This window comes from Leucoraja erinacea, chromosome 21 (genome assembly GCF_028641065.1).
Source record: "Leucoraja erinacea ecotype New England chromosome 21, Leri_hhj_1, whole genome shotgun sequence".
NCBI lineage: Eukaryota > Metazoa > Chordata > Chondrichthyes > Rajiformes > Rajidae > Leucoraja > Leucoraja erinaceus.
The window spans coordinates 11197008-11219262 of NC_073397.1; the positions used below are offsets into that span (position 1 = coordinate 11197008).

At 46.7% G+C, this 22255-nt stretch overlaps 1 protein-coding gene across 1 annotated transcript in view; it reads left to right on the plus strand.

Moving 5' to 3' along the window:
• lama5 (laminin, alpha 5) overlaps positions 1 to 22255 on the plus strand; it is a 265684-nt gene that overhangs the window by 176846 nt on the left and 66583 nt on the right. Inside the window, exons 31-40 of the mRNA XM_055652107.1 lie at positions 738 to 864; positions 1625 to 1764; positions 5226 to 5341; positions 7404 to 7615; positions 9707 to 9911; positions 13395 to 13539; positions 16131 to 16271; positions 19204 to 19365; positions 20392 to 20496; positions 21209 to 21292. Coding sequence (XP_055508082.1) covers positions 738 to 864; positions 1625 to 1764; positions 5226 to 5341; positions 7404 to 7615; positions 9707 to 9911; positions 13395 to 13539; positions 16131 to 16271; positions 19204 to 19365; positions 20392 to 20496; positions 21209 to 21292 — 1437 coding nt within the window. The remainder of the gene's footprint in view (positions 1 to 737; positions 865 to 1624; positions 1765 to 5225; positions 5342 to 7403; positions 7616 to 9706; positions 9912 to 13394; positions 13540 to 16130; positions 16272 to 19203; positions 19366 to 20391; positions 20497 to 21208; positions 21293 to 22255) is intronic.

Consider the following 22255-nt stretch of genomic DNA (forward strand, 5'->3'; position numbering starts at 1 on the left):
GAGGCATGAATTAAACTGCAGGCTTGAACATTCACTTGTAAGTATTGGGAGGTTGAGTGTTACTCGTTGAATTAATGCTTCTAATTAAATCATAGTTGCAAATCAGTCAGGATTCCATCTGACTGCTATTCAGCTCAATTCTACAAAGCAAAGACTCAAAATGCTGGAGTAACTCAGCTGTTCAAACAGCATCCCTGGAGAACATGTGCCGGTGACGTTTCAAGTGGGGATGCTGCCTGACCTGCTGAGTTACACCAGCATTTTGTGTCTTTCCTTGGTCAATTATTGCAGCTCATTATTTCTACACTGCTATGAAGCATGTGGACATCAGTGATCTAACAGACTCGGGCTTTGGTGTGAAGTGACAGTGTATACATTTCGGAGTCGCCGCCAAAATATTCATAGCAAGATGGTTTGAAAAGACTTAATAGCTTGAAAATCCAGCAGTACATGGTCGTCGTTTGAATTATTTTTCATTCATTTCCTGAACAGTGAACAGCCATGTATTGAGAGGTCCACTGATTGTGGGCCGGAGGGGACTAGTGTAGATGGGGCATGTTGGTCGCGTAGGGAAGTTGGGCCGAAGGGCATTTTCCATGCTGTATGATTCTATGACTATCAATATATACTTATAGTGTTCTTAGAAAGTAGAGAGATAATGTTGGATTGATGTTGTTGTTCAAAATAATCTATGTCATAAAAACTGAAATGCCTAAAAGTGCGTAACTGTTTTGCAGACTGTTGCCATCTTTGGTAGCCGTGTTCAGACATTGGGTCGCTATGTCTTTGTGATCCACTTCTATCAGCCAGACCACCTGACCTTTGCAGCAGAAGTGCTGATTAACGGAGGGCGGATTTGGCAAGGTAAGCCAACAGCGACTTGTGTGTGTGGTTGGGTCGGGGGTTTTGTGGGGTTGGCGTCAGTGGGATTAGGCCAAAGGGAGGTGCCGGAGTTCTGAGAGAGTTGGGTGTTGGCCTAACTAGGAGGATGAGTCTCGGATAGTGAGGTGGAACATGGCTGGCAGGGTTGAAGGCCTGTGTTTGCAGCCGGGCTAGAGATATTCGGTAAGAAATTCGAGTGCCTGAGACTGTGGTCTTCGAGCAGTAAGTCGCTGTGGAGTGATGACTACAGTCATTGTCATGGGGCCTGGGAGCCTCAGTGTGTCAGGGACAGAGTATTTAATGGGAGGGGATTGTGGCCACAAGCTGTGATTTACAGGAAGCATTACTTGCTATATATGGATCCCAGTTGGTCAGAGATACTAATTGAGCTTATTTTCCGCCATTAAGTTGTATTTCTCAACTCCTTTCCGTGACACAATATCCTTCCCTCTGCCTCACAGTAATCTGGTGGCTGTGATTACTTCAGCGAGAGGGTGGATCAGACCTCTTTGGTAAGATCCTATCTTATCCAGGAAGGGCAAATACAGCAGAGAACCTACCTCCTTGTCACCGACACTTGCTTCCAACCCACACTGTAGTCTCTGGATAATAATATATCAAGCTAGTCTTGGGAGTTACTATTCTAGTTCTCTAGCCCAATATTGTACCTACTCCATTGCCAACACTCTTATTTCCCCACATGGTCTTAAATGACAAACATGTTGCTTTTCATTCATTCCAGGTCATGCCAATGCCTCCTTCTGCCCACATGGGTATGGATGCCGTACTGCAATCCTTTGTGAAAATAAGATTGTTCTGGACATAAGTGACAATGATGTAACCATTATCGTTCGCATCCCTGATGGCAAGACTCTGTGGCTGGTAAGCAACAAAATGACCTTGTGGCTAAGTATTCTGACTAGGAATTAGTCAGAATAGATTCAGATTCAGATTCAGATTCAATTTTAATTGTCATTGTCAGTGTACAGTACAGAGACAACAAAATGCATTTAGCATCTCCCTGGAAGAGCGACATAGCAAACGATTTGAATAAATAATAATAAGTGTCCGGGGGGGGGGGGGGGGTGATTGGCAGTCACCGAGGTACGTTGTTGAGTAGAGTGACAGCCGCCGGAAAGAAGCTGTTCCTCGACCTGCTGGTTCGGCAACGGAGAGACCTGTAGCGCCTCCCGGGTGGTAGGAGGGTAAACAGTCCATGGTTGGGGTGAGAGCAGTCCTTGGCGATGCTGAGCGCCCTCCGCAGACAGCGCTTGCTTTGGACAGACTCAATGGAGGGGAGCGAGGAACCGGTGATGCGTTGGGCAATTTTCACCACCCTCTGCAATGCCTTCCGGTCGGAGACAGAGCAGTTGCCATACCATACTGTGATGCAGTTGGTAAGGATGCTCTCGATGGTGCAGCGGTAGAAGTTCACCAGGATCTGAGGAGACAGATGGACCTTCTTCAGTCTCCTCAGGAAGAAGAGACGCTGATGAGCCTTCTTGATCAGAGTAGAGGTATTGTGGGTCCAAGAGAGGTCATCGGAGATGTTGACTCCCAGGAACCTGAAGCTAGAAACACGTTCCACCTCCGTCCCGTTAATGTGGATGGGGGTGTGCGTGCCGCCTCTGGACTTCCTGAAGTCTACAATGAGCTCCTTGGTCTTCTTGGAGTGAAGGGCCAGGTTGTTGTCAGCGCACCATGCTGCTAAGTGCTGGACCTCCTCCCTGTAGGCCAGCTCATCGTTGTTGCTGATGAGGCCAATCACCGTTGTATCATCTGCATACTTGATGATGGTGTTAGTACCATGTACAGGTGTGCAGTCATAGGTGAAGAGGGAGTAGAGGAGGGGGCTCAGCACACAGCCCTGAGGAACGCCGGTGTTCAGGGTGAGGGTTGAAGAGGTGTGCTTGTCTAACCTCACAGACTGGGGTCTGTTGGTTAGAAAGTCCAGTATCCAGTTGCAGAGGGAGGGGTCGATGACCAGGTTACCGAGTTTGGTGATCAGTTTTGATGGTATAATGGTGTTGAATGCTGAGCTGTAATCGATGAACAGCATTCTTAGATTAGCAGGATTATCGGTGCCCCACTCCCTTTCCTGTTGGAGATATACAAGAAGAGGAGAATCAGTAGAACCATCTCCATCATCCAGGACCCCTACCACCCATCACATGAAGAGGTGCAGGAGCATCAGCTGCAAATCACCAGCAGGATGCTCCTCAGCTTCTTCCCACAGGCAATAAGACTGATTAACGGACTTTGTCCCCTCCCAAAATATTGCTCATCCACACATCCAACCGCGCCCATACTTTGACAGTTAGGTACCTGTCAAAGTAAAGCCACTGTCGATCAGAATGATTGTTTTTATTATATTGTTAATTTTTAGGCCTACTTTTCTTTTTAAAAATGGTAATTTTAATTTGTTTTTAAAGCTCTATGTATTATCCTTTTTGTTTTTATTTTTACACTGAATGGAAACTGATTGAGCAACGTTTTTTCATTTCCTCTGTGTATGCGAGTACGCAGTGAAATGATATTAAAGAAATACTGATACTGACACTGACTGACTGATAGGACATTCTGAAGAAGGGTCTCAACCCAAAATGTCACCCATTCCTTCTCTCCAGATATGCTGCCTGTCCCGCTGAGTTACTCCAGCTTTTTGTGGCTACATTCTGACTAGGACTTAATATCAGCTGGTTCTCAAAGTCATCCTATCCTCAAGGTCCCACGAGATATTTAAGAACAATGAAGTTGAACTCTCAGCCATGTGAGTTCAGGCCTTACCGCTGTAGTTCCTTGAAGTCAGAACACCTCCAGAATCTGGATGTTTCTGAGAGTAGGAGACAGTGATGTCTGACCCCACTATGAGTGCATGTCACACTGGCTGTTTTCTTCTGGTTGTCTGAGTTCTAGAGGAGGGTGGTCAAGAACTCAAAGCCCAAAATAACTCGAGCTCAGATATCCTCAGACAAAAACTTTAGCAGTTGAACTGGGATCATGCCTGCTAAGTCCTGCTATTGCAAACGCAGCTGGATTGTCTAGCTGAATACACACACACACACACACACACACACACACACACACACACACACACACACACACACACACACACACACACACACACACACACACACACACACACAATAAAATGCTCAATGAAACGTGTTATCTTTTTAATTGGTCAGTGCAGTTTAGGATACTTCGCTGCATTGAAATACAAGATCTGTCCAAGTAGCTGGTGTATAAATAATAGTTTATTAACCTCCCCCCACCCCTCACCCCTGTCAAGTCCCTACCAGTTCCACGGAAGACCTTGTCCCCTTCCCCAAACTCATGCAGATCCATGTGTACATGTATTGTACATGTGATACATCTGGTATCACAGAGTAAATTCCTAATCTACTTCCCCGTTTTATACCACACAAAGCCTATGTGGATTGAACTACAGTCTTGCACATGTGATACATCTGGTATCACAGAGTAAATTCCTAATCTACTTCCCCGTTTTATACCACACAAAGCCTATGTGGATTGAACTACAGTCTTGCACATGTGATACATCTGGTATCACAGAGTAAATTCCTAATCTACTTCCCCGTTTTATACCACACAAAGCCTATGTGGATTGAACTACAGTCTTGCACCATTCCTCTGGTTGCATTTGTGGTATTTATTGCATTGATCACTACTGTATTCTCTTCCAACCTCATCTATTGCGTCCGCTGCTCTAGATGTCAGCAGATCTATATCGGTGAGACCAAGCGGAGGTTGGGCGATCGTTTCGCCGAACACCTCCGCTCGGTCCGCAATAACCAAGCTGACCTCCCGGTGGCTCAGCACTTCAACTCCCCCTCCCACTCCGCCTCCGACCTCTCTGTCCTGGGTCTCCTCCATGGCCACAGCGAGCAGCACCGGAAATTGGAGGAACAGCACCTCATATTCCGTTTGGGGAGTCTGCACCCCGGGGGCATGAACATCGAATTCTCCCAATTTTGTTAGTCCTTGCTGTCTCCTCCCCTTCCTCAGCCCCCCTGCTGTCTCCTCCCATCCCCCAGCCTTCTGGCTACTCCTCCTTTTCCCTTTCTTGTCCCCACCCACCCCCGCCCCCGATCAGTCTGAAGAAGGGTTTCGGCCCGAAACGTTGCCTATTTCCTTCGCTCCATAGATGCTGCTGCACCCGCTGAGTTTCTCCAGCTTTTTTGTGTAACTGTATTTATGCTGTTTACTTTGTGAGTTTCATGTGAACACACTATTTCATTGCATCCTACTGTATGACAATAACCTAATCTGAATCCACAATCTGGTTATTCTACAATTTGTCTCATTTTATACTTTACCAGGCCTACATTTTGATTGTGCCGGAAGCTAGCTACAACTCAAACTACCTGTTAGAAGAACCTTTGGACAAGTCATATGATTTCATCAGCACCTGTGGAGCAAACAGTTTCTACATCAAGTAAGTTCTTATTCCAAGTTTGACACGAGTTCTAATGTTGTTGGTGTACCGTGAGGATTTGTCATCATCTAAACTATCTTTGTGATTGTGAGACTAAGCGGAGGTTGGGCGATCGTTTCGCCGAACACCTCCGCTCGATCCGCAAGAACTTACGTGACCTCCCGGTGGCTCAGCACTTCAATTCCCCCTCCCATTCCCAATCCGACCTCTCTGTCCTGGGTCTCCTCCATTGCCAGAGTGAGCAACACCGGAAATTGGAGGAACAGCACCTCATATTCCGCTTGGGGAGCCTGCATCCGGAGGGCATGAACATTGAATTCTCCCAATTTTGTTAGCCCTTGCTGTCTCCTCCCCTTCCTTAGTCCTCGAGCTGTCTCCTCCCATCCCCCAGCCCTCGGACTCCTCCTCCTCCCTTTTGCCTTCCTTCTCCCCACCACCCCCTATCAGTCTGAAGAAGGGTTTTGGCCTGAAACGTTACCTATCTCCTTCACTCCATAGATGCCGCTGCACCCGCTGAGTTTCTCCAGCATTTTTGTGTACCTTATCTTTGTGATTATTTCTATTGAACTGATCAACTAGCCTGTGCGGGTTATTAGCAGGTTGAAACCTGGATCTGCTTAGCTGACAAGAGAGTGGTTTCATGGCTAAATACTTGGCTACTCCAGTGTGGTGGTTATGGTGAAACATTGAAGTACTAATGCTAACAATTAACTGGCATCTTCTAGTTCAGTTATTTTCTTAAGAGCCTGTGATGCTATTAGAAATTGTCTCCTTGATCCTGGGCCAACATTCCTCCCACAAATTGTAACACCGAAGAAAGAACTCTTATACTCTATCATAAAATGTAGGCCGTACCTCAATATCCTAAACTTTGAGTTGCTAAATAATGGAAGGTGATGCTGAATAAAATGGGTTGCCTTTCTAAAGTGTCATTGTAGATTAGGAAATTTCACTGCATTGAAATGTAGATCGTTCCGAGCAGATGCTGTATAAGTAAAAGTTTTAATAAGTTCTTCTTCTCCAAAAGTCTGTCCTTTTTTTTTCAAAATGAGTTCCTTTCCAATCTGGTCACTAAAACCAAATCTAATGATATGTGTCCCCAGCACTACATCAGATACAGCTCTGAACTTCAAATCCCACACGCAGTTCATCATAAAGGATTATTGTCCCTGCACTGTTGCACAGGGATGTAGAATTATATCAGGAAATGAATGTGTCAGGTTACTGATCTCCCTCCTGTCTTGATGGTTGTGCTGTTGCCAATTTATATTCATTGTAGTCTGCTGATGAAGAAGTTGAGGTTTCAACAGCAATGGAAGAGCAGAGACCCAGTTCTGTGAGTTTGATGATAAATTTAGAGGGATTAATGGTGTTGAATGCCAAGCTGCAATCAAACACAACAGCCTGACGTACATGTTCATTTGTACAAGTGATCCAGTGCAGAGCGGAGAGCCATCAAGATCACAGTCACTATTCATTTGTTTTGGTGGTAAACTTGTAGTGGATCCAGGTCCTTACAAGGGCATAACAATGCACTCAAAGAACTTAATCACCATGGACATTAGTACCACTATTAGTAGTCGCATGTCACCTTTCACCTTGTATTATGGATGTCCTTTTAATGCAGGAAGGGACCTCTGAACTTGTAAGCGAGAGTTTGAAAATGTCCACAAAAACTCTAGCTAGTTGTTCTGTGCAGGTTTTAAGAATGCAGTTGGGTAAACTATCAGTGCTGTATACGTTCGTAGGGTTTATCAGCGAGGGTTTTTGGTGAGTGTCCGGAATGCGCTGCATGGTGGTGGAGGCACATACGTCAGTGGCATTTAAAAGGCTTTTAGATAGGGACAGGGATATACGGGGAGTATGGATCATATGCAGGGAGGGGAGATTGGTAAACTTGTCATTGTATACAGCACAGAGGCCTGGTCCTGTGCTGTACATTTCTATGTTCTATGCATTCTCTGAAGACTGGGAAGTATATTGCAATTCCGTTTTGTCCTTGTATTGGTCATTCGGTTTCTCCTGCCGTAGAAATATGACGCTAACTCTCTATTTCTCCCAGCCCTGCCACGGCCTCAACATTTTGCAAGGATTCCATGGTCTCACTGACTGCCTTTTACAATAACGGTGCCCTGCCCTGTACGTGCCACGAGGTGGGCGCAACAAGCACTTCCTGCCAACCCGTTGGAGGGCAATGCGACTGTCGACCCAATGTGATTGGCCGTGACTGCTCCCAATGCGCCATTGGCTACTATGGATTCCCCAACTGCAGACGTAAGAGTTGTTTGTGTTTTTTTTTTACATTGAGTCGTAGAGTTTCACATTGTGGAAGCAGGCTCTTCACCCAACTTGCCCACACCGACCAACATGTCCCATCTACACTAGTCCCACCTGCCTGCATTTGGTCTGTACCCCTCTAAACCTGTCCTATCCATGTACCTGTCTAATTACGTCTTCAACATTGCGATAGTACCAGCCTCAACTACCTCCTCTGGCAGCGCATTCCGTACACCCCCACTACCCTTTGCATGGAAAAAGTCACCCCTCAGATTCCCATAAAATCTTTCCCTCCTCGCCTTAAACTTACGCCCTTTGTGTCTCGATTTCCACACTCTGGGCAAGAGACTCTGCTCGCCAACAATTTGTACAACTCCTTTGCTCAATTCCTTGGTCGATGAAGGCAAGCAGACACCTGCCTTTCTTACCACTATCAACATGTGGTGCTACTTTCAGGGAGCTTTCGGCTTGGACCCCAAGATCCCTCTGTACCTTAGTCCTGTGCAGGCCCCATTCATTTATACTTCCCCCTACACCTGACCTTCCAATGTGTAGTATTTCCGATTTCACTCAATTAATCTCCATTTGTCATTTGACCACCTCCTCCTGGGCCTCCTTCATGGCCAGAGTGAGGCCCACCGTAAATTGGAAGAGTAGCACCTCATATTTCACTTGGGTAGTTTACAACCCAGCCGTATGAACATTGACTTCTCCAATTTCAGGTAGTCCTTGCTTTCTCCCTCTTTCCCCTCCCCTTCCTGATGTTGGGGAAGTCCAGAACTAGGGGTCACAGTTTAAGGATAAGAGGGAAGTCTTTTAGGACCGAGATGAGAAAATCATTTTTTACACAGAGAGTGGTGAATCTGTGGAATTCTCTGCCACAGAAGGTAGCTGAGGCCAGTTCATTGGCTATATTTAAGAGGGAGTTAGATGTGGCCCTTGTGGCTAAAGGGATCAGGGGGTATGGAGAGAAGACAGGGATGGGATACTGAGTTGGATGATCAGCCATGATCATATCGAATGGCGGTGCAGGCTCGAAGGGCCGAATGGCCTACTCCTGCACCTATTTTCTATGTTTCTATGTTCTCCCACAGCCCACTGTCTCCTTTCTCTTCCCGCCCCCACAACCCCCACATCAGTCTGAAGAAGGGTCTCGACCCGAAACGTCACCTTTTCCTTCGCTCCATAGATGCTGCCTCACCCGCTGAGTTTCTCCTGCATTTTTATCTACCTTCGTAAATATGTCCTGCTGTATGTTCCTTCACCACTCTGTCTACCTGTGTCATTGGTTTTTAGGGAGCTATGTACTTGCATCCCAAGGTCTTGTTGTATTTGCACTGTATGTTCGGCCTTTGTTTATCTTTCCCCAAAATGCATCATTTTCACTTGTGTTTAATTCCATCAGCCATTCCTTTAATCACACATCCTGCTGTACCTTCCGACAACCGCCTTCAATGCCCACTACAGTTTTGATGTCATCTGGGTTTCTTAATTCTAAATTGAGTTTAGTTCAATCCCCACAGCTGGACACAAGGAATACAAATATTCTCAGCAGGTCAGGCAGCATCTTGTGGCGAGACAACCAGTTCACACTTCAGGTTAATGATCTGGTGAAGAGTCCCCAGTCTTGATATCGATTGTTTCTGTCTCCACTTTATTCAGAACACCACTATCTGTTGCTCCTTGCATCAACATTTGTTACAGTTTTAACACAGTCGCCCAGAGGTCTGGCAATAGATTATTGTTCTACTAATACTGTTGCACAGTCTCAACTAGCCAAAGGGGGCATATGTGAAGGGCCTATGAAGGGGTGGTGAGGATGGATGGCCCTACTCACACAAACAAACAAAGACAGTCTACTACTTTTTGTTGAAACAAGGAACTGCAGATTCTGGTTTGCACACTTTGTCGTACACTCCTCTCGTCCAGCTTTCTTCCCCCCTATCCCCCCCCCCCCCCCCCGCACACTTAAATCAGCCTGAAGAAGGGTCCCATCCAGACGTCACCTGTCCAGAGATGCTGCCAGAGCCGCTGAGCTACTCCAGCACGTTGTCTTTTTTATTGCTAATCGATGTTGTTCCTCCTCAGCGTGTGAGTGCGGCAGGCGTTTATGTGAAGAGGTCACGGGTCACTGCATTTGCCCCCCACGCACGGTGCGCCCAGAGTGCATCACCTGTGAACCACGGGCGTTTGGTTGCCACCCGCTGATAGGATGCGAGGAATGCAACTGCTCCTACCCGGGCATAGAAGACACGGCCAGACCGGAGTGTAACACCGAGAGCGGCCAGTGCAGGTGAGCCGGGTGATTGAAAGATTCTTGGTGAGAAAGTCTGTAGAGATTCCACGCGGATACATCTTTGGCGCACCAAGTCCGCACTGACCAGCAATTGCCCCGTACATTAGCACTATCTTGCACACTAGAGACAATTCACTACTTTGCTGATACCAATTAACCTACAAACCTGTCTGTCTTTTAAGCGAAGGAGGAAACCGGAGCACACCGACAAAAGCCACGTGGTCATGGGGAGAATGTACAAACTCCATACAGACAGTATCCGTAGACAGGATCACACCTGTGTCTCTGTAGCTGTGAGGCAGCAACTCTACCATTGTGCCACCCCTCAGGGCATCAAAGGTTATGGGGAGAAGGCAGGAGAACAGAGTTGAGAGGGAAAATTTGATCAGCCAGGATTGAATGGCAGAATGGATTTGATGGGCCAAATGGCCTAATTATGCTCCTATGACATGAAGCCCGTCACAGCAGATGCTGTTGATATCTCATCCAGTGAAGCTGCACAACACCAGGAATGTAGCAGCTTCTTGTCAAGATTCCTGAGCAACTTTATTATTTCTGCGGTTTTGTCTGAGGTTTAACTAATCCATCTCAGTCAATCAGATGTTATCAAGAGCCAGCACTGTTTGGCAGCAAGCTATGCGAGATGTAATGCAACTATGGTTGGGGCACGTTTTGTTATGTCCACAGAGAGAAACGAGGTGTGCATATATTAACTTTTTTTGCGTGCAGTCTCTGCTGTAACAAAAAAGAATGAAATAGTATAGAATCATTGAGTCTTACAGCGTGGAAACAGGCCCTTCGGCCCAACTTGCCCACACCAACCAACATGCCCCATCCACATTAGTCCAACCTGCCTGCGTTTTGCCCATATCCCTCTAAACCTGTCCTATCCATGTCTCTGTCTAAATGTTTCTTAACTGTTGCGATAGTTCATACCTCAAATACCTCCTCCGGCAACTTGTTCCATGCACCCACCACCATTTGTGTAAAGATGTTACCCCTCAGATTTTTACTAAATCTCTCCCCCCTCACCATAAACCTATTTGGTTCTCATTTCCCCTACTCTTGGCAAGAGACTCTGTGCGTCTGCCCGATCTATTCCTCTCAATGGAATGACACATATATTTCTGGGATTTTGGTTGGGTACTGTTGTTTGTGGGAATGAGGTATTTAATAGTTTTAGTCCTTGCAAATTCAACTTATTTGCAGCATTAAAAAGGTCCTTGCATTTTGTGCTGCTGGACATCACGAGGTGGGACTGGCCTCAACTTTCAATCTTAGTTTATTGTTGTCACGTGTGACGGGGTACAGTGAAAAGCTTTTGGTAACGTGCTATCCCTTCGGCAAAAGGACCATACATGATTACAATCAAACCGAGCCCCGTGTACAGATGCAGGATAAAGGGAATAATGTTTAGTGCAAGATAACATCCAGTGAATTCCGATTTGAAGATAGTTCAAAGCTCTCTATCGGGATAGATGGGAGGCTGCTCTCCAGTTGGTGATAGGACGGTTCAATTGCCAGAAACCAGCTCATCTCGGTACCCACTTGTCTGATGCTGATTACAAGGGTCTGGGTCAAAGTTAGATGCAGCAAATCGACCTTTGTTCAGTTTAGTTTATTGTCACATGTACGAGGAGAGTGAAAAACCTTCATTGCATGCTAACCAGTCAGCAGAAAGACAATACATGATTACAATTGAGCCATTCACTGTGTACAGATGCATGATAAAGCGAATAGCATTTAGGGCAAGATAAAAGTCCAGTAATGTCCGATTTAAAGATAGTCCAAGGGTTTCCAATGAGGTATATAGTTGCTCAGGACCGCTCTCTAGTTGGTGATAGGATGGTTCAGGTGTCTGACAACAACTGGAAAGAAACTGTCTCTGAATCTGGAGGGGTGCGTTTTTCCACTTCTATACCTCTGGCCTGATGGGAGAGGGGAGAAGAGGGAGTGGCCGGGCTGCAACTTTTCCTTGATTATGCTGCTGGCCTTGCCGAGGCAGCGTGAGGTATAAATGGAGTCAATGGAACTCCAGTGGAAGTCAAGGTTGGTTTGTGTGATGGTCTGGGCTGCGTCCACATTTCTCTGCAATTTCTTACAGTCTTGGATGGAGCTGTTCCCAAACCGTACTGTGATGCATCCCGCCCGATAAAATGCTTTCTATGGCACGTCTGTAGAAGTTGGTGAGAGTTATTGGGGACTTGCCAGACTTCCTAAACCATCTAAGGGCGTTTATACAGTGGATTCCCAGTGACTGCATGAGGTCCATGTGTGTTGCAGATTGACGAGCCACCCTCACCTTAACTTCCCCATCTAGTCCCGGTCAAAATGTTTAAGCATTCGGTATCTGCTGTGTTTTCGCCGGGAGCTGCCCACGCAGGTCTTTTATGTATTGAGCTGTTATTCTCTCTTGAGGAGATAACATCAGGTGGTGGAATTAACAAAGTCAAAACAACGAGTTGCATAATCGTACTATACCCACGCTCTTCATTCATTTGTGTTCAACAGAACAAGGGTAACTAGTAAAGCAGTGGTCATATTGTACAGCACTAGCATAGTTTATTTACTGAGTAGTGAAATGTGGACACTGGCTGGAATTGCACCACTTCATGGGGATCAGAAAGGTTTAATAGCGGCTCATCTTGCAGATGTGGCCTTGACCTTGTTGTCAATGGCGGGGACATGGAGCGAACATTGGCATATTGCACTACGAGCTGCTAACTCACAGTGCCACAGACCCGGGTTCAATCCTGGCCTCTGGTGCTGTCTGTGTGGGAGTTTGCACATTCTCCCTTTGGCCGCATGGGTTTCCTCCGGGTATTCCGGCTTCTTTCCACATCCTAACGACTCACAGGTTTGTAGGTTATTTGGCCTCTAGAAATTGCCCCTAGCAAGGAGTGTGTATGCCACACCATTCACATTAGTTCTATGTGGGTCTAATATAATGCTAATAAATTACCATAAATTATAGGGGCAGAATTAGGCCATCAAGTCTACTCTGCCATTCAATCATGGCTGATCTATCTTTCCCTCTCAACTCCATTCACCTGCCTTCTCCCCATAACCCCTGACATCCTTACTAATTAAGAATTTATCAATCTCCGCAACAAAAATATCCATTGACTTGGCCTCCACAGCCTTCTAGCATTATAGCGATGAATTCCAGTTCAGATATTGCTTGGAGACCTGGCATTTATGGTGGTCAGATGAGGGAAAGATCAGGACTTCAGACCTGGCTTCTTGATCTCAGTCCACTGCCCTTCGCCGTGCCCCCAGATGTGTTTCTGGATGGTGTGGTAGCCCAACTGTTTGTTCTGCCGCCTCTCAACTCCAGAGTACTGCCCCAGCACGAGACACGCCAGAGTAAGTGTTGGAAGGAACACGCCATCTCACAGACCACCCCACCGTCTGCCCCGCCAGACATCTCCTGCTCCACCTGTGGGACCTCCTCTGACAGATGCTTGCTTTCCTGTACAGGTGCAAGCCCTACGTAGCCGGACGCCAGTGTGATCGCTGTACTCCGGGATACTACCGCTACCCAGACTGCGTGCCGTGTGACTGTAACAAAAACGGAACGGAAGCCAGCATTTGTGACTCGCACACCGGCCGGTGCCAATGCAAGGTCAGATCATCGATCCAAGCAGAGCCCCTCGAGTTAAACGTGCAACATAATCATCGTTAAAAAAAACATCCCAATCAACAATATACTTTTGACCATATTTAAACTTGATTTATTCCAGCATTCAACAATTGATTGAACTAACAAGATACCTTCTGAAGTAGATTGGAAAAGCATCAAATTAACTAAAAATTGTCGATCACACTATTAGTACAGAATGCCGAGGAGTCAGACTCACTGAGGCACATATCAGGATTCATCATTTGCTTACATCCTCTGGAAGATTTAAGACACGGTGATGAATATATTTTAGTTTTGTTCCTCCAGTATAACTTTTAAGGGCAAGAGCTTCTCTCTGAAATTGGGGCCAGAGATTATCGTCCAGTTCGCAGCACGGAGGGTTAAGGATGGAACCAGACGTGAAAGGCAGATCTGGTCTGAATGAAAGCTTGGTGTCTGCACCAAAATAGACCAACTCCTCTGCAGCACTGATACCCTTGTTGTTTGAAGGTGGCAATGAGAGGAAGCCAAGCCTTCTGCAGGGCCGTACCCATTGACCATCTCTTCTTTGATGTACCCTCCATGAATTGTCTTCACCTGACGTTCCTTCATAAACGCTCATATTGGGGCAAAAATGGAAGCGTGCGTGTAAGTGTTTTATGAAGCAATTCTTGCCCATGAACCTAGCTTTGAGTTGATCAATTACTTCACTTAATGCCATGTAAGACCAATGTTATGGTTTCTATCAGGCAGGTGTTAAAAAACAATCAAGTCACTCATTTATTTATGAACATGTAGAATCATTACGCTATTGTCTAAACAAAGACCCACCATTCCACCCAACTTCTCTTCATGCAACTGCTTGGTCCTGAGGTATGTGATCCCAATAACCAAAATCTTTTGAGAGATTATCAAAAATCAGTGTAGAAATCCCCTAGTTGCAACAGAGACAGAGCCCCCTAGTCCTCACCTTCCACCCCATCAGCCGCCGCATACAACACATAATCCTCCGAAATTCCTGCCATCCACCTCCAACCAGATCCCACCACCACTAGCCACAATTTCCCATCTCCGCCCTTTCCGCCTTCCGCAGACACCGTTCCCCCCCCGCAACTCCCTGGTTAACTCATCCCTTCCCACCCAAACCACCCCAACCCCAGGTACCTTCTCCTGCAACAGCAGAAGATGCGACCCCTATCCCTATACCTCCTCCCTCAACTCTGTCCAGGGACCCCAACAGTCCTTTCATGTTGGGCAGAGGTTCACTTGCACCCCCTCCAACCTCATCCACTGTATCGGTTGTTCAAGATGTGGACTTGTCTACATCGGCGAGACCAAACGTAAACTGGGGGATTGTTTTGTGGAACACCTTCGCTCCGCCTGCTTGAACCTACCTGATCTACGGACACTTTAATTCTCCTTCCCATTCCAACACAAACCTTTCTGTCCTAAGTCTCCTCCATTGTCAGAATGATGAATAATGCTAAATACAAATTGCTTGGCCAGCTTACAGCCCAGTGGTATGAATATTGATTTCTCTCACTTCAGGTAGCCCCAGCATTCCCTCTCTGTCTATCTCTCCAAGTCACACTAGTTTCCCATTTTCACCCAACAAACAGCTTACAATGGCCTGTTTCCTTTATCATCGTTACTTTTTTTACATACCTTTCATTCATTGTTCTTTATCTGTCCACATCACCGTCTATATCCCTCGTTTCCCTTATCCCTAACCAGACTGAAGAAGGGCCTCGACCCGAAACATCACCCATTCCTTTTTTCACCAGAGATGCTGCCTGTCCCATTGAGTTACCAGCATTTTGTGCCATCTTTGGTTGAAATCCGAAGACTGCATGAGGGGAGTGGGGTGGGGGAGTAAATGGCCAATTCATCTCCCATTCCCTGGAGGGACTGTGTCTAGGACCAGGAATATTTTTATATGTAATGGAGCTTTAATTGTCATGTACTGAGTGACAGTGAAATTCATTATTGTACACAGTTCAGTCCCAATATCACTATGTATAGGCACTTGGTGCATCTTAGATAAACATCTTGGGTACAGTGCAAGTGTATATTTTGCTGTCGTACACCAAGTCAGTAAACAGAGTCGCCAGATTTGGTGGCATTTTCAAGTCCCAGTTGTTGTAAGTGCAGGGTTGTTAGCCTGACCATCAAAGCCCGTTGTCCTGGTGGTGTTGGCCAAGCGTAGCTGTGGTGTCCTCCACCACTCAGGCTGTGTACCGTCCACGTGCTTGGCCTCTGGGAGCGGCGCTCAGTCCAGCCGAGCCCCAGGCTGTTCCAGGGCCCCCAGCGGCCCACTCCACCATTGATGCCATAGTCCCTCCCTCCCTCCCTCCTGTAGCCGGTTTGCGTACCGGCCCTCTGACTGACTCCTTCCACTCTGGGCGGGTTCCCGGTCCGTGGCGCAGGTCGTCGGTCCACGGCGGGCGAGTGGGGCCTGCTGGTGGGTCTGGTCACGGCTTGCCGGGATACTCCTGCCGCGCGGGTCTAACCCCGATCAACGTTAATGGCTGCCCCCTCTGGGACGAGTTGAGCAGTCTCCTCTGATTTCTTCCCCGGATTTGTCTGTTTCCCAGGAAAACGTGAAAGGCGCACGGTGTGACGGCTGCCGTCTAGGAACCTTTTACCTGGATCGAACCAATCCCAAAGGCTGCACCAGCTGCTTCTGCTTCGGAGCCACCGATCGCTGCCAGATCTCCACCAAGTGGAGGGCCGCGGTGAGTCACGCGTTGTCACCGGGACACTAAATCCTCCACTGTTCTGCTTCCAGCATTGCAGTTTCACCAAGGTCATCTGTTATGGGTTAGACCTGTTGGCACAGATGCGCCGTTATAAAATGTGACAGAATCCTTTTTGAAGTGAGTTTTGGGCAAAAATCCAGAATCGGTTGAATTCCGTTTTTTAGTTTAGTTTAGAGATACGGCGCGGAAACACGCCCTTCGGCCCACCAAGTCCACGCCATTCAGTGATCCCAGCGCATTAACACTACCCTACACACGCTAGGGACAATTTACAATCATACCAAGCAAATTAGTCAACAAACCTGTGCGACTTTGGAATGTGGGAGGAAACTGCAGATCCCAGAGAAAATCCACACAGGTCACGGTGGGTGCGTACAAACTCCAAACAGACAGCACCCTAAACGGTGTGTAATCGGTGTGGGAATTTATTTTCTAATTTTGTGCTTATTGTCCAAACTTGTGTAATCTTCAATTATAAAGTATCTCCCTTGGCTTAATATTTCTTCACTGACCTGCCAGTTTATCGTGATATCAGAATAACTTAGTCCGGGAGGTGATACAGCAAGCAAGCCGATGCTGGTTGTTTGTTGCAGAATTTACCACAGGCTCCTGCCCTCTCTCCGTACCCCTGCTATTTTGGTTTTCATCGTTGGAGCATTTTTTCAGGCAGTGCATTCCATATCGTAAGAGCATTATTGTTAGGAGCAGGAAAGGCCTGCATGACACTTTGAGCCATTCATCAGCCATTGATCGCTACAAGATCAACCATTCATTAAGATGATGTCAAGCTGGAAAGGGTGCTGAGAAGATTTACCAGGATGTTGCTTGGACTTGAGGCTATGAGCTATGGGGAGAGGTTGAGCTGGCTGGAACCCTCTTCCTTGGAGCACAGGAGGATGAGGGGTGATCTTATCGAGGCATATAAAAGCGTGAGAGGAATAGATCGGGTAGATGCACAGTCTCTTGCCCAGAGTAGTGGAATTGAGAACCAGAGGACATAGGTTTAAGGTGAAGGAGGAAAGATTTAATAGAAATCTGAGGTGTGACTATTTCACACAAAGGGTGGTGGGTGTATGGAACAAGCTGCCAAAGGAGGTAGTTGAGGCAGGTATTATCGCAACGTTTAAGAAACAGACAGGTACATGGGTAGGACAGGTTTAGAGGGAGATGGGTCAAACGCAGGCAGGTTGGACTAGTGTAGAATGGACATGTTGGCAAGTTAGGCTTGAGGATCTGTTTCCATGCTGCGACTCTATCATAGTTGACCTCGTACAATGCAGTGCAATTTTCCTGCACTATTCTCATATCCTTTGATTCCCTTTAATATCCCCAAATCTATGCATTTTTATTTTGTATGATCTCAACATTTGAGCCACTACACCTTTATTAATGGAGGCTCACTGCCCCCTGCCCCAGTGAAGAAGTTTCCCCTCATCTCATTCCGTAGCACCCTATTCTGTATTCTTTCTAGACTCCCCCGCCAGGCAGAAACCTCCTCCCTCCATCCGGCCTGCCAAACCCCGTGAGAAATCTGTAAGTTTCATTGAAATATCCTCCCATTCTTCTGGCATAGTTTAGAGATACAATGTGGAAACTGGCCCTTCGGCCCACCGAGTCTGCGCTGACCAGCGGTCCCTGGCTACTGACACTATCCTACATACAATAGAGACAATTTACAATTTTTTACCAAGTCAATTTGCCTACAAACCTGTACATCTTTGGAGTGTGGGAGGAAACCGAAGCTCCCGGAGAAAACCCAAGCAAGTCATGGGGAGAACGTACAAACTCCGTACAGTCAGCACCCCGAGTCAGGATCGAACCCAGGTCTCTGCCGCTCTAAGGCAGCAACTCTATCGCTGCACCACCGTGCCACCCTATACTTCTGTAATAAAGGCCATTGTATCATTTGCCCTCATATTTGCTTGCTGCACCTTGCTTGTAGCCCTCAATGATAAGCAGGCCCAGGTCCCTTTGAAGATCAACACTACCCGACCTCCACCATTTAACAAAGACTTGGCTTCCCTGTTGAGTCCATTCATGTGCATTTTCCCACATTACATTCTATCTGCCATGTTCTCACCCCACACTCAGCTTTTCTAAATCCCTGAAAAGCTTTCACGTCCTCTTCCATAATCATATTTCCATTAGTTTAATACCATCAGCAGACCCTGTACATGAAATCCACTCACTTCACTCGCCATTTAAAAAGTACCCTGTTCTCCTGCTTCATGCACTTATTTCCCACATTAAATACTCGCGTTTACATCACAGTTCCTGCTGGGTTTTGTTTTATTCTTTATGTGACGTCCCCACTCATTGTCTCCACCGCCTTTCAGTAAGGTTATGCTTGAGGGTGATTTTCTGTTACTACAATGAAGGTGCTGAACTAACTCAACGTGTCAGGCAGCATCTGTGGAGGGAATGAGTAGGTGATGTTTCAGGTCGGGACCCTTCTTCAGACTGATAATTGGTTTCCTTGAGTTCATAGCGATTGAAATTCTTCCCAAAAGCGGTGATTCAATGGCAGCTAAATTTCAGAATGCAAACTTTCTTTGAAACATTAAGCCACTTCAACTTTGGGAAACTCTCATGTCAAAAGGAATAGGTGTAGAATTAGGCCATTCGGCCCATCCAGTCTACTCTGCCATTCAACCATGGCTGATCTATCTCTTCCTCCTGCCTTCTACCCATAACCTCTAACACCTGCACTAATCAAGAATACATCTATCTCTGCCTTAAAAATATCCACAGACTTGGCCTTCTGTGGCAAAGAATTCCACACATTCACCACCCTCTGACTAAATAAATTTCTCCTCATTTCCTTCGTAAAAATAATGTCCTGTAATTCTGAGGCTATGACCTCTAGGCCTAGACATCCTCTCATCCCGTTCTATTTTTTTTCTTTCAGTTAGTGGATATGGATGGTTGGAGATTGGTGAGTGGAGATCGCCAAGAACTGCCAGTGTCTCTCAACCCTGGAAATAGAGAGGTTGAAGCAAATCTCCATGATGTGACCGATATTTACCAGGATCTCTACTGGCGCGCACCACATCCTTACCTTGGAGACCAGGTACACATTAGACTTTGGAGATACAGCGTGGAAACAAGCCCTTCGGCCCACCAAGTCCGCGCCGACCTGCAAACACTATCTTACACACCAGGGACGATTTACAATTTTACCTACGCCAATTAACCTGCAAACCTGTCCATCATTGGAATGTGGGAGGAAACCAGAGAAATCCCACGCAGTCACACAGAAAACCTACAAACTCCATATAGACAGCACCTGTAGTCAGGATCGAACCAGGGTCTCTGGAGCTGTAAGGCAGCAACTCTACCGCTGCACTGTGCCACCCCAGGTACACTGAGGAAAATTGACCTATATAAGCATTTATCACCTTCAATCATTCACGTGTCAACAAGCATTTTCTAGAATAATTTAACAACCCATTTGTAGGTATGATGGCATCTTATTATTTGCATCTCAAATGCAAAACTGTTTGGCCTCAGCTTCCTCTCTACTGGGGCAATGCTTCCTGTCGACTCATTACTGAGGTGTGGATGTCACTGGGAAGGCTGATGTTTATTTACAATCCATAATTGTGCTTACAGAGGTGGTGATGTGGGTTGGAGCGATCCAGGATTAGAACACATTGCCAACATATATCCAAGTCAGGTGAACACCAGATTTAAGAGGGGGAAGGGGGGATTAGGGTTAGGGTAAAATCAATTTTCAAATGCAGACCAGGTGTGCAGGTTATTATTGTTATTAAATACAGCCAATCCACAGCTTTGCCCAGTAAATGTGGGCCGAACGCTTCCATGCTGTATGAGCATCTATCCATAAGGTCATGTGACGGGGAGCATTATTAGGCCATTCGGCACATCAAGTCTACTCCGCCATTCAATCATGGCTGATCTATCTCCCCCTCCTAAGCCCATTCTCCTGCCTTCTCCCCATGACCCCTGACACCCGTTACGTGTTAACTGAGTGATGTGCAGTCCAATTCCTGCACCCATTCCAAATATTTGTCTTCACCCCATCTTCAATTTGTCCCTCATTTCTCTGTGCGACATAAACGTTTCTCCTTTGAAGGTTTCCTCTTACGGAGGGCACCTGATGTACCGGCTCGGCTCCCAGGTTCTGCGCGGTGACATCCTCTCCCTCCCGGTCGAAGTTCGCCCGGACGTGATTCTGAAGGTGAGATTCAGTAACAGCTCGGCCACTGGAACCACTCAATGATTCAGTCCAATTCAATTATTGCCACACGTACCTGGGTGCAGTGAAATGCTTTGTTTTTACATGCAACCCGGTAGAACCACACAGCAGACCTCACCTCGGCAGTACACACAGAGTCGTCACATTTCTGGCGCCGACAAAGTAACACGACATTCATCGAACAGACTTACCTTCGGTTCTCAGCGGCGAACCAGGCCCGTCATGGCAGCAGGCGGCCCCCAGCTGGGCCCCCCCCCCCATCATTCTCGGTGGTCCTGCATCAGGACCCTTCTTTGATCTCAGATCCCCCTGCATGATCCCCCATCATTCTTTGCGGCCTCCAATGGTCCCCCATTCGTTCCCCCATCATTCTCGCCATCCCCCCACTACCCTTTGATCTCAGCTCCCTGCTGGGTCCCTCCATTGTTATCAGTAGCCCCTCACCAGGACCCCCCCCCCCCCCTTTGATCCCCCCCCCCCCCCCACCTGGTCGCTCTTCATTCTCTGCCGTCTCCCCCATGGGACCTCCTTCGATATCTGCAGCCTCGTTACCAAAGCCAAACTTATAGTGCAGACTTTGGGATACACTAAATGTTTTACTTCCGAGTCATGTGTCCCGCTGACACTCGCTACTGATTTTTGATGATTATTTTTAAATTGGAGAATTAAATTGCGTTAACTCCCTCTTCCTCAGGGGAATCAGATGACCATAATGTACGTGGCCAAGGAGTATCCAGCTCCTGGGCAGCATCATGAGAGCCGACTGCAACTGGTGGAGGTTTGAGAGCAACTCATTTATTATTTGTTTCACGTTATGGACTTAGTGGGATGCCGTTACAGCAGTGCTGTGTATGATATGTGTTATCATGGCTGTATGATTCACGTGCCAAGAAAATCTGCATTATCCAAAAAAAATAGAATTTTAGCAATTGTCCTTTTCATTTCAGGTTTGGAGTTTAAAAAGAAAAGCGTGGAAGAGGGGTTCTTAATGTCTTTGGTTCTTAATGTACTAGCTCAAGAGTGTTTTATTGTCGTAAGTTCTGAAACGGAACAGCTACATTCTTACTTGCAGCAGCTCAGCAGATATGTAACCATATGCTGTTGATTGTGCTCCACATCCATGCATTCAGCGATGCATTTGCATGTGAAGCCAAGTACAACTTGCAACTGATCGTCTTGTTTGCATTGTGTAGGAAGGAACTGTGCAGATGCTTGTTTAAACCGAAGATAGACACAAAACGCTGGAGGAACTCAGCGAGACAAACAGCATCTCTGGAGAAAAGGAATAGATGACGTTTCGGGTTGAGACTCTTCTTCAGACTGAGAGTCAGGGGGAAGGGAAACGAGAGATATAGACGGTACATAGAACAAATGAATGAAAGAAATGCAAAAAGCAGCGATAATCAGGGAAAGGTGGAGCCCACAATGGTCTATTGTTGGCTCCACCTTTCCTTGGTCAGTCTTGTTTGCATTGAATGACATGGATGGCCACAAATGTCTCCTCTCCCCTACAGTTTAAACAAACTGCATGGAGTCCTTCACAAAGAGTGGCGTTAGAACCTCTCTCGAATGCAGAATGAGGTGGAGTAAGATGTCGTCCAGGAGTTGCGTCCGGCACTAATTTTGCACGCATTCATCAGGCTTAGCACTGGAGACAAACGTGCCCAGTGTAAATGTGGCCTCTGGCTGGCGAGGAAGCGAGGTGTAGCATTTTAAGATGCAAAGTCATAGTGAGGGTCAG